This window comes from Mobula hypostoma, chromosome 5 (assembly GCF_963921235.1).
Source record: "Mobula hypostoma chromosome 5, sMobHyp1.1, whole genome shotgun sequence".
NCBI classification, from domain to species: Eukaryota; Metazoa; Chordata; class Chondrichthyes; order Myliobatiformes; family Myliobatidae; genus Mobula; species Mobula hypostoma.
In genome coordinates, this window is record NC_086101.1 from 177,823,307 (window position 1) to 177,838,153 (window position 14,847).

General features: G+C 42.5%; 1 protein-coding gene across 1 annotated transcript in view; it reads left to right on the forward strand.

The window, feature by feature from the left end:
- The window catches only part of LOC134347190 (N(4)-(beta-N-acetylglucosaminyl)-L-asparaginase-like), a 32,573-nt gene that overhangs the window by 13,519 nt on the left and 4,207 nt on the right, over positions 1 to 14,847 (forward strand). Inside the window, exons 4-7 of the mRNA XM_063049452.1 lie at positions 7,454 to 7,566; positions 7,709 to 7,826; positions 12,253 to 12,328; positions 13,897 to 14,004. Coding sequence (XP_062905522.1) covers positions 7,454 to 7,566; positions 7,709 to 7,826; positions 12,253 to 12,328; positions 13,897 to 14,004 — 415 coding nt within the window. The remainder of the gene's footprint in view (positions 1 to 7,453; positions 7,567 to 7,708; positions 7,827 to 12,252; positions 12,329 to 13,896; positions 14,005 to 14,847) is intronic.

Sequence of the window (14,847 nt, forward strand, 5' to 3'; positions counted from 1 at the left end):
CTCCTGTGCCCAACCAGTACATTATGTAGTGGATGGGAGACATTGACCAAGATGGCATGCAACTTAGACAGCATCCTCTTTTCAGACACCACCGTGACAGAGTCCAGTTCCATCCCCACAACATCACTGGCCTTACAAATAAGTTTGTTGATTCTGTTGGTGTCTGCTACCCTCAGCCTGCTGCCCCAGCACACAACAGCAAACATGATAGCACTGGCCACCACAAACTCGTAGAACATCCTCAGCATCGTCCGGCAGATGTTAAAGGATGTTAAATTTACTATCAGATAATATCTATGTCACCATATACAACTCTGAGGCTATGTCCACACTAGACCGGATAATCTTGAAAACGCTGGTTTCGCGTGAAAACGCTGGTTTTTAAAATGCCTCCGTCCACATTAAAACAGGTATTTGGGCGAATATCCTCTCCTCGGCATGCACAGGACACATCTACAGAAAATAAGCGAAGAGGAAACTGTATACTTGGTGCACGTTTGTCCAGTTACAGACTAGAAAAACTTAAAAGGAAATTGCCAAACGACGGAGAGCTGTTGGCTCTCGCGCAGGAGGACTTAAAACTAAAAAAACAAATACTGGAGCGTATGGAGGCAACCGACAGGAAGTTCACGGACAGTATGACCCGGCTGACGACGGACATTGAAAAACTGACTAACTCTGTTGCAGAGGGATTTACAATGATGAGGAATATAATGGCTCCCCCCAGTACTTTCCACCGCCACAATACCAGCCTCACAGCCACTACAATAGCTACACATACAGACACACAGACCCCCGGGTCGCCCCACCAACATCTTCCCCACTCCCACAGAGGGGTCAACCTGGTAACATTTCCTACAGCCATAGTCTCTTCACCGATAAAAGGGACGACAGGTTTTTTTTAAAACCTCCGGGTGCCCCGTACAGACTACAACACCCAACCAGCGTTTTCAGATTTAAACAATCTGGAGAGCGTTTTAGAAAAGCTCCATTCTCGGGGGAGGAAAGTGCTGTTTCAGTGTGGATGGAGAGTCAAAAAGAAGAGAAAAAGTTTCGGTTATGGATTTATCTGGTCCAGTGTGGACGTAGCCTATGAGATTCATTTTCTTGTGGGCATTCACGGTAAATACAAGAAACACAATAGAATCAATGAAAGGCTGCACCCAACACACACAGAAAATGCTGGAGGAACTCAGCAGGTCAGGCAGCATCTATGGAAAGGTGTAAACAGTCGCCCTTTCAGACCAGGATCCTTCATCAGTCCTGTTTCTAGGGTATGGAGAACTATAATCCAAGTATGGGTCAATGGCACTAGGCAGAGTAATAGTTTGGCATGGACTGATAAGCTAAAGGTCCTATTTCTGTGTCATTGAGTGCTACAGCACAGAATCAGGCCATTCAGCCCATCTAGTTTGTGCCAAATAATATGTAGAGACATACTAGGGCAGGGGCTTGACTTTATATTAGGAAAGGAAAATGGGCAAGTGATTGAAGTGTATCTGTGTACAATGATCATTGTGTGGTCAAGCTCAAAGCAGTCATTTGGGAAGGTAAAGTTGGCCCTTGAGTTGGGGCCCTAAACTGAGGGAAGGTGGATTTTAATGGTATAGGACAAGACTTGGGAGAGGTAGATAGGAAGCAGCTATTCCAGGTGTGTATGTGTCTGTCTGGGATTGAGGAAAGGGGCTTGTTTTGCCGTTGTTGTTGTTGTTCTGCTGAACATTGTGGGCATATTATTGCATCCTTAGATTCTTCTGGTTGTTTACACAAACGACACATTTCAAAGTTTTCAAAGGTACATTTAATATCAGAGAAATGTATACAACCTATATCCTGAAATGCTTTTACTTTGCAACCATCCATGAAAAACAGGAGTGCCCACCTGGAATGAATGACAGAGGTCCCCCCCCCCCACCCCCAGCTCCCCTCCATTCCACGCTTATGCGGCAGCAAGCAACAATTTCCTGCCCTCCACCAGCAAAACAAAAAGCATCAGTGCCCACCCCCAAGCACTTAAGCGTGTAGCAAAGCAACAGCAAAGACAGACTTTCATTGTGTATTTTGAGCTACACATGAAAAATAAGAGACCCGGATGGTAGTTTGCCTCCCTGGTGCCAGGGTCTGGGGTATTTCTGATCATGTCCAAGATATCCTGAAGTGGGAGGGTGAGGAGCCAGAGGTCGTGGCACATGTAGGTACCAGTGACATAGGTAGGAAAAGGGAAGAGGCCCTGAAAGGAGAATATAGGGAGTTAGGAAGGAAGTTGAGAAAAAGGACCGCAAAGGTAGTAATCTCGGGATTACTGCCTGTGCCATGCGACGGTGAGAGTAGGAATGCAGTGAGGTGGAGGATAAATGTGTGGCTGAGGGATTGGAGCAGGGGGCAGGGATTCAAGTTTTTGGATCATTGGGACCTCTTTTGGCACAGGCGTGACCTGTACAAAAAGGACGGGATACACTTGAATCCTAGGGGGACCAATATCCTGGTGGGGAGATTTGCGAGGGCTACTGAGGTGACTTTAAACTAGAATGGTTGGGGGGGGTGGGAATCAAATTTAAGAGGCTAGGCGAGAGGAGGTTAGTTCACAACAGGGGGATGGGAAGCAGTGCAGAGAGACAGAGGGGTGTAAAATGAGGGTAGAAGCAAAAAGTAGTAAGTTGAAAAGTAAAAGTGGCAGGCCGGCAAATCCAGGGCAAAAATCAAAAAGGGCCACTTTTCAACAATATTGGAAAAGGGCTAAGAGTGTTGTAAAAGCAAGCCTGAAGGCTTTGTGTCAACGCAAGGAGCATTCGTAACAAGGTGGATGAATTAAGAGTGCAGATTGTCATTAATGAATATGATATAGTTGGGATCACAGAGACATGGCTCCAGGGTGACCAAGGATGGGAGCTCAACATTCAGGGATGTTCAATTTTCAGGAGGGATAGACATGAAAGAACATGAGGTGGGATAGCATTGCTGGTTAGAGAGGAGATTAATGCAATAGAAAGGAAAGACATTAGCCGGGAGGATGTGGAATGGATATGGGCAGAGCTGCATAACACTAAGGGGCAGAAAACGCTGGTGGGAGTTGTGTACAGGCCACCTAACAGTAGTAGTGAGGTTGCGGATGGCATTAAACAGGAAATTAGAAATGCGTGCAATAAAAGAACAGCAGTTATAATGGGTGACTTCAATCTACATATAGATTGGGTGAACCAAATTGGTAAGGGTGCTGAGGAAGAGGATTTCTTGGAATGTATGTGGGATGGTTTTTTGAACCAACATGTCGAGGAACCAACTAGAGAGCAGGCTATTCTACACTGGGTATTGAGCAATGAGGAAGGGTTAATTAGCAATCTTGTCGTGAGAGGCCCCTTGGGTAAGAGTGACCATAATATGGTGGAATTCTTCATTAAGATAGAGAGTGACATAGTTAATTCAGAAACAAAGGTTCTGAACTTAAAGAAGGATAACTTTGAAGGTATGAGACGTGAATTAGCTAAGATAGACTGGCAAATGACACTTAAAGGGTTGACGGTGGATATGCAATGGCAAGCATTTAAAGATCGCATGGATGAACTACAACAATTGATCATCCCAGTTTGGCAAAAGAATAAATCAGGGAAGGTAGTGCACCCGTGGCTGACAAGGGAAATTAGGGATAGTATCAATTCCAAAGAAGAAGCATACAAATTAGCCAGAAAAAGCAGCTCACCTGAGGACTGGGAGAAATTCAGAGTCCAGCAGAGGAGGACAAAGGGCTTAATTAGGAAAGGGAAAAAAGATTATGAGAGAAAACTGGCAGGGAACATAAAAACTGACTAAAAGCTTTTATAGATATGTGAAAGGAAAAAGATTGGTTAAGACATATGTAGGTTCCCTACAGACAGAAACAGGTGAATTGATTATGGGGAACAAGGACGTGGCAGACCAATTGAATAACTACTTTGGTTCTGTCTTCACTAAGGAGGACATAAATAATCTTCCGGAAATAGTAGAGGACAGAGGGTCTAGTGAGATGGAGGAACTGAGGGAAATACATGTTAGTAGGGAAGTGGTGTTAGGTAAATTGAAGGGATTAAAGGCAGATAAATCCCCAGGGCCAGATGGTCTGCATCCCAGAGTGCTTAAGGAAGTAGCCCAAGAAATAGTGGATGCATTAGTGATAATTTTTCAAAACTCTTTAGATTCTGGACTAGTTCCTGAGGATTGGAGGGTGGCTAATGTAACCCCGCTTTTTAAAAAAGGAGGGAGAGAGAAACCGGGGAATTATAGACAGGTTAGCCTAATATCAGTAGTGGGGAAAATGCTAGAGTCAGTTATCAAAGATGTGAAAACAGTACATTTGGAAAGTGGTGAAATCATCGGACAAAGTCAGCATGGATTTGTGAAAGGAAAATCATGTCTGACGAATCTGATAGAATTTTTTGAGGATGTAACTAGTAGAGTGGATAGGGGAGAACCAGTGGATGTGGTATATTTGGATTTTCAAAAGGCTTTTGACAAGGTTCCACACAGGAGATTAGTGTGCAAACTTAAAGCACACGGTATTGGGGGTAAGGTATTGATGTGGATAGAGAATTGGTTGGCAGACAGGAAGCAAAGAGTGGGAATAAATGGAACCTTTTCAGAATGGCAGGCAGTGACTAGTGGGGTACCGCAAGGCTCAGTGCTGGGACCCCAGCTGTTTACAATATATATTAATGACTTAGATGAGGGAATTAAATGCAGCATCTCCAAGTTTGCGGATGACACGAAGCTGGGCGGCAGTGTTAGCTGTGAGGAGGATGCTAAGAGGATGCAGGGTGACTTGGATAGGTTAGGTGAGTGGGCAAATTCATGGCAGATGCAATTTAATGTGGATAAATGTGAGGTTATCCACTTTGGTGGCAAAAACAGGAAAACAGATTATTATCTGAATGGTGGCCGATTAGGAAATGGGGAGGTGCAATGAGACCTGGGTGTCATTATACTCCAGTCATTGAAAGTGGGCTTGCAGGTATAACAGGCGGTGAAAAAGGCGAATGGTATGCTAGCATTCATAGCAAGAGGATTCGAATACAGGAGCAGGGAGGCACTACTGCAGTTGTACAAGGCCTTGGTGAGACCGCACCTGAAGTATTGTGTGCAGTTTTGGTCTCCTAATCTGAGGAAAGCCATTCTTGCCATAGAGGGAGTACAAAGAAGGTTCACCAGATTGATTCCTGGGATGGCAGGACTTTCATATGATGAAAGACTGGATCGACTAGGCTTATACTCGTTGGAATTTAGAAGATTGACGGGGGGGGGGGGATCTTATTGAAATGTATGAAATCCTAAAGGGATTGGACAGGCTGGATGCAGGAAGATTGTTCCCGATGTTGGGGAAGTCCAGAATGAGGGGTCACAGTTTGAGGATAAAGGGGAAGCCTTTTAGGACCGAGATGAGGAAAAACTTCTTCACACAGAGAGTGGTGAATCTGTGGAATTCTCTGCCACAGGAAACAGTTGAGGCCAGTTCATTGGCTATATTTAAGAGGGAGTTAGATATGGCCCTTGTGGCTAAAGGGATCAGGGGGTATGGAGGGAAGGCTGGTACAGGGTTTTGAGTTGGATGATCAGCCATGATCATACTGAATGGCGGTGCTGGCTCAAAGGGCCGAATGGCCTACTCCTGCACCTATTTTGTGTGTTTCTGTAATGAAGAAAGACGAAAACAAATCTGACAAGAGGGAGGTGTTTTTAAAACAAAATAATGAAGAGGGTAGAAAGGAGTCATAAAGTAACTTCAGCAAATATGATTCAGGAGGTAAATGTGAACTATTAGAGTACCTCAGCAGTTTGAACAGTATATATGGAAAGGAAAAGAATTGTCACCATTTCTGATTGAAACCCTGTATCACGAATGAGAGTGGGAACGGGCGATGGCCGGTATAAAGAGAAGAGTGGGAGGTGTGAGGCACGGGCCAGTTGGTGATAGTGGAGGAGGAATGTTGATGAATGATGGGCAGAGGGAACCAGGTAGGGGAGCGGTATGGGTGGAGTTAAGTGACGAGCAGGTTAGATTAAGGGAAATCCTAAAATATACTCAGTGGTACCTCCTGTATCTAATAAAGTGGCCATTCTGTATATGTTCATGATCTTCTGCTGCTGTAGCCCATCCACTTTGAGGTTGGACATGTTTTGTGTTCAGAGATGCTCGTCTGCATCCCGCCATTGTAAAGTCTTTTTTTTTGAGTTACTGCTTTGGAGAGGATGAGGATGAGAGGAGACATGATAGAGGTATACAAAATATTAAGAGGAATAGATAGAGTAGATAGCCAGCGCCTCTTCCCCAGGGCACCACTGCTCAGTACAAGAGGACATGGCTTTAAGGTAAGGGGTGGGAAGTTCAAGGGGGATATTAGAGAAAGGTTTTTTACTCAGAGAGTGGTTGGTGCGTGGAGGTAGATTCACTGGTGAAGTTTGAGAGACTTCTAGACAGGTATATGGAGGAATTTAATGTGGGGGATTACATGGGAGGCAGGGTTTGAGGGTCAGCACAACAATGTGGGCCGAAGGGCCTGTACTGTGCTGTACTATTCTATGTTATTAATACAGATAAATGGGATTAACCAAGATAGGCAGCATGGCTGGCATGAACAAGATGGACTAAAAGGCCCATTTCTGTGCTGTAAATTTTATGATTCTATGTGGGGAAGTACTCTCAAACAACCAGTCTAGAGAATCTTCAAGTCTTTTCTGTATTTGTAAAATTGTATTTTCAGTGTCTGAAGGGCAGTGAACTTGAAATGTTCAAACAATAACGTGTACTTGTAACAGTATAATCAGGCCCTTTAGCCCACTTGACCTGCTGACCATCGAGAACCTTTATTTTATTTAGAAATACAGCGCAGAACAGGTCATTCCAACCTAACGAACCCCACAGCACATCAACCCACCTATTTAACCCTAGCCTAGTCACAGGACAATTTATAATGATCAATTAACCTACTAACCAGTACACCTTTGGACTGTAGGAGAAAACTGACATGTTCACTGGAAGGATGTATAAACGTCTTACATTGGACACCTGAATTGAACTCTGAATTCCATCACCTTGAGCTGTAATAGTGTCGCATTAACTACGATGCTACCATGGGTCCCTGGCTGCACTGTTAGCTTATAGTACTTGTCCCACAGTCTTCTTTACCATGAAAGTTCAAGTGCTCATCTAAATACTTCCTAAATATGAGAGTACCTCTGCTCCACATTCCCTCAACTGTGTATTCCAGGGTTCAATCACCCTTTAGGTGAAGAAGTGCTTTCTCAGACTCTCTCTAAATTTCAAGATCTTTAAAGCTAGATCCTCTGCTATAAACATCTATGCTAATGGAAAGAAAATCTCACTATCTATCCTATTTGTTCCCCTCATCATCAGGTCAACCCTCACTTTTCCTCACTCCATATATACCAAATCAGGTCTAATGTAAGTATAATATTTTTCTGACAGCATCAATTTTTGCTCAAAATATGGGTTTCCTCAGTGAAGATCTGAAAACAAACCGGTCTTTGTCCCTGTTCTCAGCCTGGTTGAATCAAAACTGCCAGCCCAACTTCAGGAGGGTAAGTGGCATTTTCCTTGAAAGATAACTGCTGCTTGATATTTTAGAGAAACTTAAAGCGAGAAGCCAGCATTGAAATTAAATTGTGTCCATCCCTACTGTTGACGGCTAACCTGCTGTATGAAAATGATTGACTTTCACAGAATGTCTCACCACAGCCTGAAACTTCATGTGGCCCCTACAAACCAGTGAAGGATCTAGGACCAGAACGACCTGTAAAGTTAGCACCGCATATCAAATTTCAGAGCCATGACACCATTGGTAATTTATTCTTATTATTCTATATTGATTGGTATCTAGTTATCACCGGCATGACTAGCTTTTTATGTCTGATTTCCCTTGGGAAGATGGTGGTAAGCCCCCATTGCAGTCTGTGTGATTTAGTTATTTGTCCATTTCCGCAATGAAGGAAGTAGCAGGGTCTTGACACAGGCATGATGCTGAAACAGTGGTACATTTCCAAGTCAGGAGAATGTGGTCCTCATATAGTTCCTGCTGAATGTCAAAGGTGTGAGCTAATGCAGTGTTTTGCACATGGTACGCAATAGAATCATGTTATTTAGTCACTGGTAGTGTGTGATATTATATAGTCCAGTGGATGGAGTGCCAATCAAACAGGTCGCTTCATATGAAAGTTGTTGATGATTTTGAGCTTTGTTGAAAGCATTAGTAAGCTCAAGTGATTCTGCAGATGCTGGAAATCTAGAGCAACAGAAAGATGTTGCCTGACCTGTTGAGTTAGATTAGATTAGATTAGGAGGATACTCAATCCTCGTTTATTGTCATTTAGAAATGCATGCATTAAAAATGATACAACGTTCCTCCAGAATGATATCACAGAAACACTTAATATTCCAGGGTTCCAATGTTTCAGATGTGATAGATGCAGAAGAATGAAAGGTGGGGGGTAGCATTGCTTGTCAGGGAAAATGTTACAGTTGTGCTCAGGCAGGACAGATTAGAGGGCTTGTCTACTGAGTGCTTATGGGTGGAGCTGAGAAACAGGAAAGGTATGGCCACAATAGTGGGGTTGTATTATAGACCACCCAATAGTCAGCGAGAATTGGAGGAGCAAATCTGCAGAGAGATAGCAGGCAACTGCAGGAAACGTAAAGTTGTGGTGGTAGGGGATTTTAATTTTTCACATATTGATTGGGACTCCCATACTGTTAGGGGTCTAGATGGGTTAGAGTTTGTAAAATGTGTTCAGGAAAGTTTTCTAAATCAATATATAGAGGAACCAACTAGAGAGGATGAAATATTAGATCTCCTATTAGGAAACAAGTTAGGACAAGTGACGGAAGTGTGTGTAGGGGAGCACTTTGGTTCCAGTGATCATAATACCATTAGTTTCAACTTGATCATGGATAAAGATTGATCTGGTCCTAGGGTTGAGGTTCTAAATTGGAAGAAGGCCAAATTTGAAGAAATGAGAAAGAACCTAAAAAGCATGGATTGGGACAGGTTGTTCACTGGCAAGGATGTGTTTGGTAAGTGGGAAGCCTTCAAAGGAGAAATTTTGAGAGTGCAGAACTTGTATGTTCCTGTCAGGATTAAAGGCAAAGTGAACAGGAATAAGGAATCTTGGTTCTCAAGGGATATTGCAACTCTGATGAAGAAGAAGAGGGAGTTGTATGACATGTATAGGAAACAGGGAGTAAATAAGGTGCTTGAGGAGTATAAGAAGTGCAAGAAAATACTTAAGAAAGAAATCAGGAGGGCTAAATGAAGATATGAGGTTGCCTTGGCAGTCAAAGTGAAGGATAATCCAAAGAGCTTTTACAGGTCTATTAAGAGTAAAAGGATTGTAAGGGATAAAATTGGTCCTCTTGAAGATCAGAGTGGTTGGCTATGTGAGGAACCAAAAGAAATGGAGGAGATCTAAAATGGGTTTTTTGCGTCTGTATTTACTAAGGAAACTGGCATGAAGTCTATGGAATTAAGGGAAACAAGTAGTGAGATCATGGAAACTGTACAGATTGAAAAGGAGGAGGTGCTTGCTATCTTGAGGCAAATTAAAGTGAATAAATCCCCAGGACCTGACAGGGTATTCCCTTGGACCTTGAAGGAGACTAGTGCTGAAATTGCAGGGGCCCTGGCAGATATATTTAAAATGTCGGTGCCTATGGGTGAGGTGCCGGAGGATTGGAGAATGGCTCATGTTGTTCTGTTGTTTTAAAAAAAGATCGAAAAGTAATCTGGGAAATTATAGGCCGGTAAATTTGATGTCGGTAGTGGCCAAGTTATTGGAGGGAGTACTAAGAGACAGAATCTACAAGCAGGGATGGACAGGGACTTATTAGGGAGAGTCAACATGGCTTTGTGTGTGGTAGGTCGTGTTTGACCAATCTATTGGAGTTTTTCGAGGAGGTTACCAGGAAAGTGGATGAAGGGAAGGCAGTGGATGTTGTCTACATGGTCTTCAGTAAGGCCTTTGACAAGGTCCCGCATGGGAGGTTAGTTAGGAAAATTCAGTTGCTAGGTATACATGGAGAGGTGGTAAATTGGATTTGACATTGGCTCAATGGAAGAAGCCAAAGAGTGGTAGCAGAGAATTCCTTCTCCAAGTGGAGGCTTGTGACTAGTGGTGTGCCACAGGGATCAGTGCTGGGTCCATTGTTATTTGTCATCTATATCAATGATCTGGATGATAATGTGGTAAATTGGATCAGCAAATTTGCTGATGATATAAAGATTGAAGGTGTAGTAGACAGTGAGGAAGGTTTTCAGAGCCTGCAGAGGGACTTGGAGCAGCTGGAAAAATGGGCTGAAAAATGGCAGATGGAGTTTAATACAGACAAGTGTGAGGTATTGCACGTTGGAAGGACAAACCAAGGTAGAACATACAAGGTTAATGGTAAGGCACTGAGGAGTGCAGTGGAACAGAGGGATCTGGGAATACAGATACAAAATTCCCTAAAAGTGGCGTCACAGGTAGATAGGGTCGTAAAGACAGCTTTTGGTACATTGGCATTTATTAATCAAAGTATTGAGTATAAGAGCTGGAACGTTGAAAGGCATTGGTGAGGCCGAATCTGGAGTATTGTGTTCAGTTTTGGTCACCAGATTACAGGAAGGATATAAATAAGGTTGAAAGAGTGCAGAGAGGGTTTACAAGGATGTTGCCAGGACTTGAGAAACTCAGTTACAGAGAAAGGTTGAATAGGTTAGGACTTTATTCCCTGGAGCGTAGAAGAATGAGGGGAGATTTGATAGAGGTATATAAAATTATGATGGGTATAGATAGAGTGAATGTAAGCAGGCTTTTTCCACTGAGGCAAGGGGAGAAAAAAAACAGAGGACATGGGTTAAGGGTGAAGGGGGAAGAGTTTAAAGGGAACATTAGGGGGGGCTTCTTCACACAGAGGGTGATGGGAGTATGGAATGAGCTGCCAGACGAGGTGGTAAATGCGGGTTCCTTTTTAACATTTAAGAATAAATTGGACAGATACATGGATGGGAGGTGTATGGAGGGATATGGTCTGCGTGCAGGTCAGTGGGACTAGGCAGAAAATGGTTCGGCACAGCCAAGAAGGGCCAAAAGGCCTGTTTCTGTGCTGTAGTTTTTCTATGGTTTCTATGGTTTAAACACAAGACAAACCAAGACTGGAACTGACAAAACCACATAATTGTAACATACAGTTACAACAGTGCAAAGCAATACCGTAATTTGATAAAGAGCAGACCATGGGCACAGTTAAAAAAAAAGTCTCAAAGTTCTGATAGCCTCATCATCTCATGCAGACGGTAGAAGGGAGAAACTCTCCCTGCCATGAATCTCCAAACGCCGCAAACTTGCTGATGCCGCACCATTGGAAGCACCCGACTGCAGCAAACTCCAAGTCTGTCCAAAAACTTCGAGCCTCCGACCAGCCCTCCAGCACCGTGCACTTCGACCCCACCCCGGCCACCGAGCAACAAGCAAAGCCGAGGACTTGGGGCCTTCCCCTCCTGAGATTCTGGATCACACAGTAGCAGTGGCAGCGAAACAGGCATTTCAGAAGTTCCACCAGTATTTTGTGTTAAGTGGGAAACATTCCATGGCACTCCGAACTTCTACCTTTTGAGTTGGTAGCAAGCCCTTCAGGCACTGGGAAAAGAGTTACATTGCAGATTTTTTTTTTGTGTGTGTGCCATACTCTGCCAGAGCCTCGGCGACCACTTTTTTTCAAGTGGTTGTCTTGGAGGAAAAATTCTGTGAGTGTTCCCCCACGTCCTTCTCACAGCGCGGTTTTTGTTTACGAGGCCGAGTTGCCAGCTCCCATGTACCAGAATAAGACTGAATGATACCCATTTCCTTGCTACACTGGACATAAACTGCTTCCTGATCCATGCAATTTTACCTGAAATTATCAGTGAATTTCCTCACTTCTGGAATTATAATGAATGGTGGAAAAGTAAGCAGAGCCAACGGAATAGGACACTGTCTTGAAGAACTCTTGCAAGAGTGTCCTGGATCTAAGATGATTTGGCCTTCAGTTAATGCAACCATCTTTATTTGTGCAAGGTATTATTCTACCTAATGGAAAGTTTCTCAACTGATCTCCATTTACTTCAATTTTACTTATTCCTTTTATTATTTTTGTGGATATAAAAATGATTGGTATTTTTAACTTCAAGATGTATAGATCTAAAAAAAAGGGGGGATTTATCCAGGATTTCACTTTAATCCAGATTTTGAATTTAGGTATAATTGTGATTCAGAGCAATGGAACTATTGCTGCAGGGGCATCGACTAATGGTCTCATCTATAAAATCCCAGGGTACGTATTTATGATTTGTGACAAGTAAACAACTTCTCTTACTGCATGTTATGGTCTTATGATAGATAGAGCTGCTGGTCCAAATGCTATTTTTAATCTTACTTACACTATCTTTGACTATGCTTGTCTATATTAATCCTGAACCAGAGCTTGCAGTGCCAAGCTGGAATTGCATTACTGATACATAAGCGCTTTTTTTTTCCCCATTTGCAATTTTGACACTGCTTTGCAAGCACCCTAATTGCTGGTGTGTTTGGTCTCTGTGCTGAGAGTCTATCACTCTGCTGGAATACTGAACTCCTGATAAAACTCGGTGGAGCAGAGCAATTTCAAGTTTTTGCACTCTCCCCGCCTGCTGCCTGTTCTTGGTGCTGGCTGCAGCAGCCTCATTCAACATACTTAGAGAACAGGATGACACTCGAGTGCATTAATATCCTCAAATGTACCCAGTGCATACATGAAGATCCCTTTGGTTAATGAGTAAATGGATTCAAACCCTATCTATAATGCTGTTTTGAGAGACAACTGAATTGGTATGATCCTGCACCACATAGGAACTTTATGGCAAATTTACAGGACAATTAGATGAGATCCATTGCCTTTTAAATTAATTGACAAAGGTTGTTTTGAGGCAGTGTTAAATATACCTGAGCACTTAGCAGTTGTCTTGAACATCCCAAGTTCAGGACCAACTTTTTATATTTTTAAGAATTGTATATCTAAAATGCATTACTAAATTGTTAGTCTATAATTAAACTGTTCAAAGTAAATTTTATTATCAAAGTACATATGCCAACATGTACAACCCTGGGATTTATTTTCTTGTGGGCATTCTCAACAAATCTATAGAATAGTAATATAACAGGGTCAATGAAAGACTGCCCAACTAGGGCTTTTAACCAGAGTGCAGAAGCCAAAAACCTGTGCAAATGTAAATATAAATAAATAGCAATATCTAATGAGAACAGTCTATTGAAAGTCAGTCTATTGGTCGTGGGATCAGTTCAATGGTGGGCTGTGAAAGTGAGTGAAGTTACCCCCTTTTGTTCAAGAGGCTAATGGCTGAGGGGTAGATACTGTTCTTGAACCTGGTGGTGTGAGTCCTGAGGCACTTGTACCTTCTACCTAATGGCAGTAGCAAGAAGAGAGCATGGCCTGGGTGGTGGTGATCTTGATGCATATTCATTCCTAAATCAGTCCTGATGAGGAAGAATTTCTTTAGCCAGAGGGTTGTGAATCTGTGGAATTCATTGTCACGGATGGCTGTGGAGCTCAAGTCATTGGGTATATTTAAAATGGAGGCTGGCAGGCTCTTGATTAGGAAGGGTGTCAAAGTTTACAAGGAGAAAGCAGGAGAATAGGGTTGAGAGAGGAAATAAACCTGCCATGATGGAATATTGAAATAGACTCAATGGGCCAAATAGCCTAATTCTGGTCCTAATTTAATATTGCTTGTGTAGTTGAACCTGGATACTATCTCTACCACTTACAACAATGCACTCCAATATCTAGAAACAATAATTTGTACAAAATGGCAATTATTGGATGTTCTATTTGTACTTCCCCAGCCGTGTCGGGGATTCAGCAGTAGCTGGAGCAGGTGCTTATGCCGATAGCACAGCAGGAGCTGCAGCGGCAACTGGAAATGGTGATATTATGATGCGATTCCTTCCAAGGTATATATCATTATTGACTATATTTGCATTTGGTATTGTGAACAATTAGTTAAGCTGAAATACTTAATTTTGATCAAAGAAGTGAAACATTCCTTGAAAACATGACTTTAGCTGCCTCAGAGACAGTCTTTATCTAAAATTATGTGTCCATATTTCTGCATAAAGATTGGCATGGGAAGGAAAGACTGCCATTTAATCAAAGGACAAGGTGAATAACAGCGATTTTAATGCTTTTTATTATACTAATCATGAATTACAATAAGGCAAGAGCTGGGAATAGTAATACAAGCACAAGAGATAAATCATACCATCTTAAATCATCTTCAAATACCATCTTCAAATGTTTGCAGTGGATCAGTGAAAGTTTAGGATGGGTGGGATGGCAATTACACTTTATTAAACTGCAAAGAGATAAAATTACCAGTTTTGCTAGCAATATCGTTGACTTCATGTGCTGTAACTTCTTGGAACTCCCATATCATATGCAAATCTGATAATGATGCCAAGGAGTTCTGTTTACTTTTCCTTGTATTCTTCTATCCAGCTGACCTGAGAGGAGAATCAGGCTTGGTGTTTGTGGGCAGTGCCAGCCTGGGATTTGGGGGTCGGGTCTTCTCTGTAAATTCTGCTTTGTCTAGCACAAAGCACTGTTTTACAGTGAAACCACTTTGATTCCTTGATAAATTACATAAATATATTGAATCAAATGCATGTTTAGGTTCTAAATATTATAGCATAACATTTATTTGCAGTACCCTGAAGTCTCAATAGACTTCCTCAAGTACATATGCCAAAATGCAGGTCCTCTTGCCCACGTGTCAATTTAAAAAAACTCATGCCTTT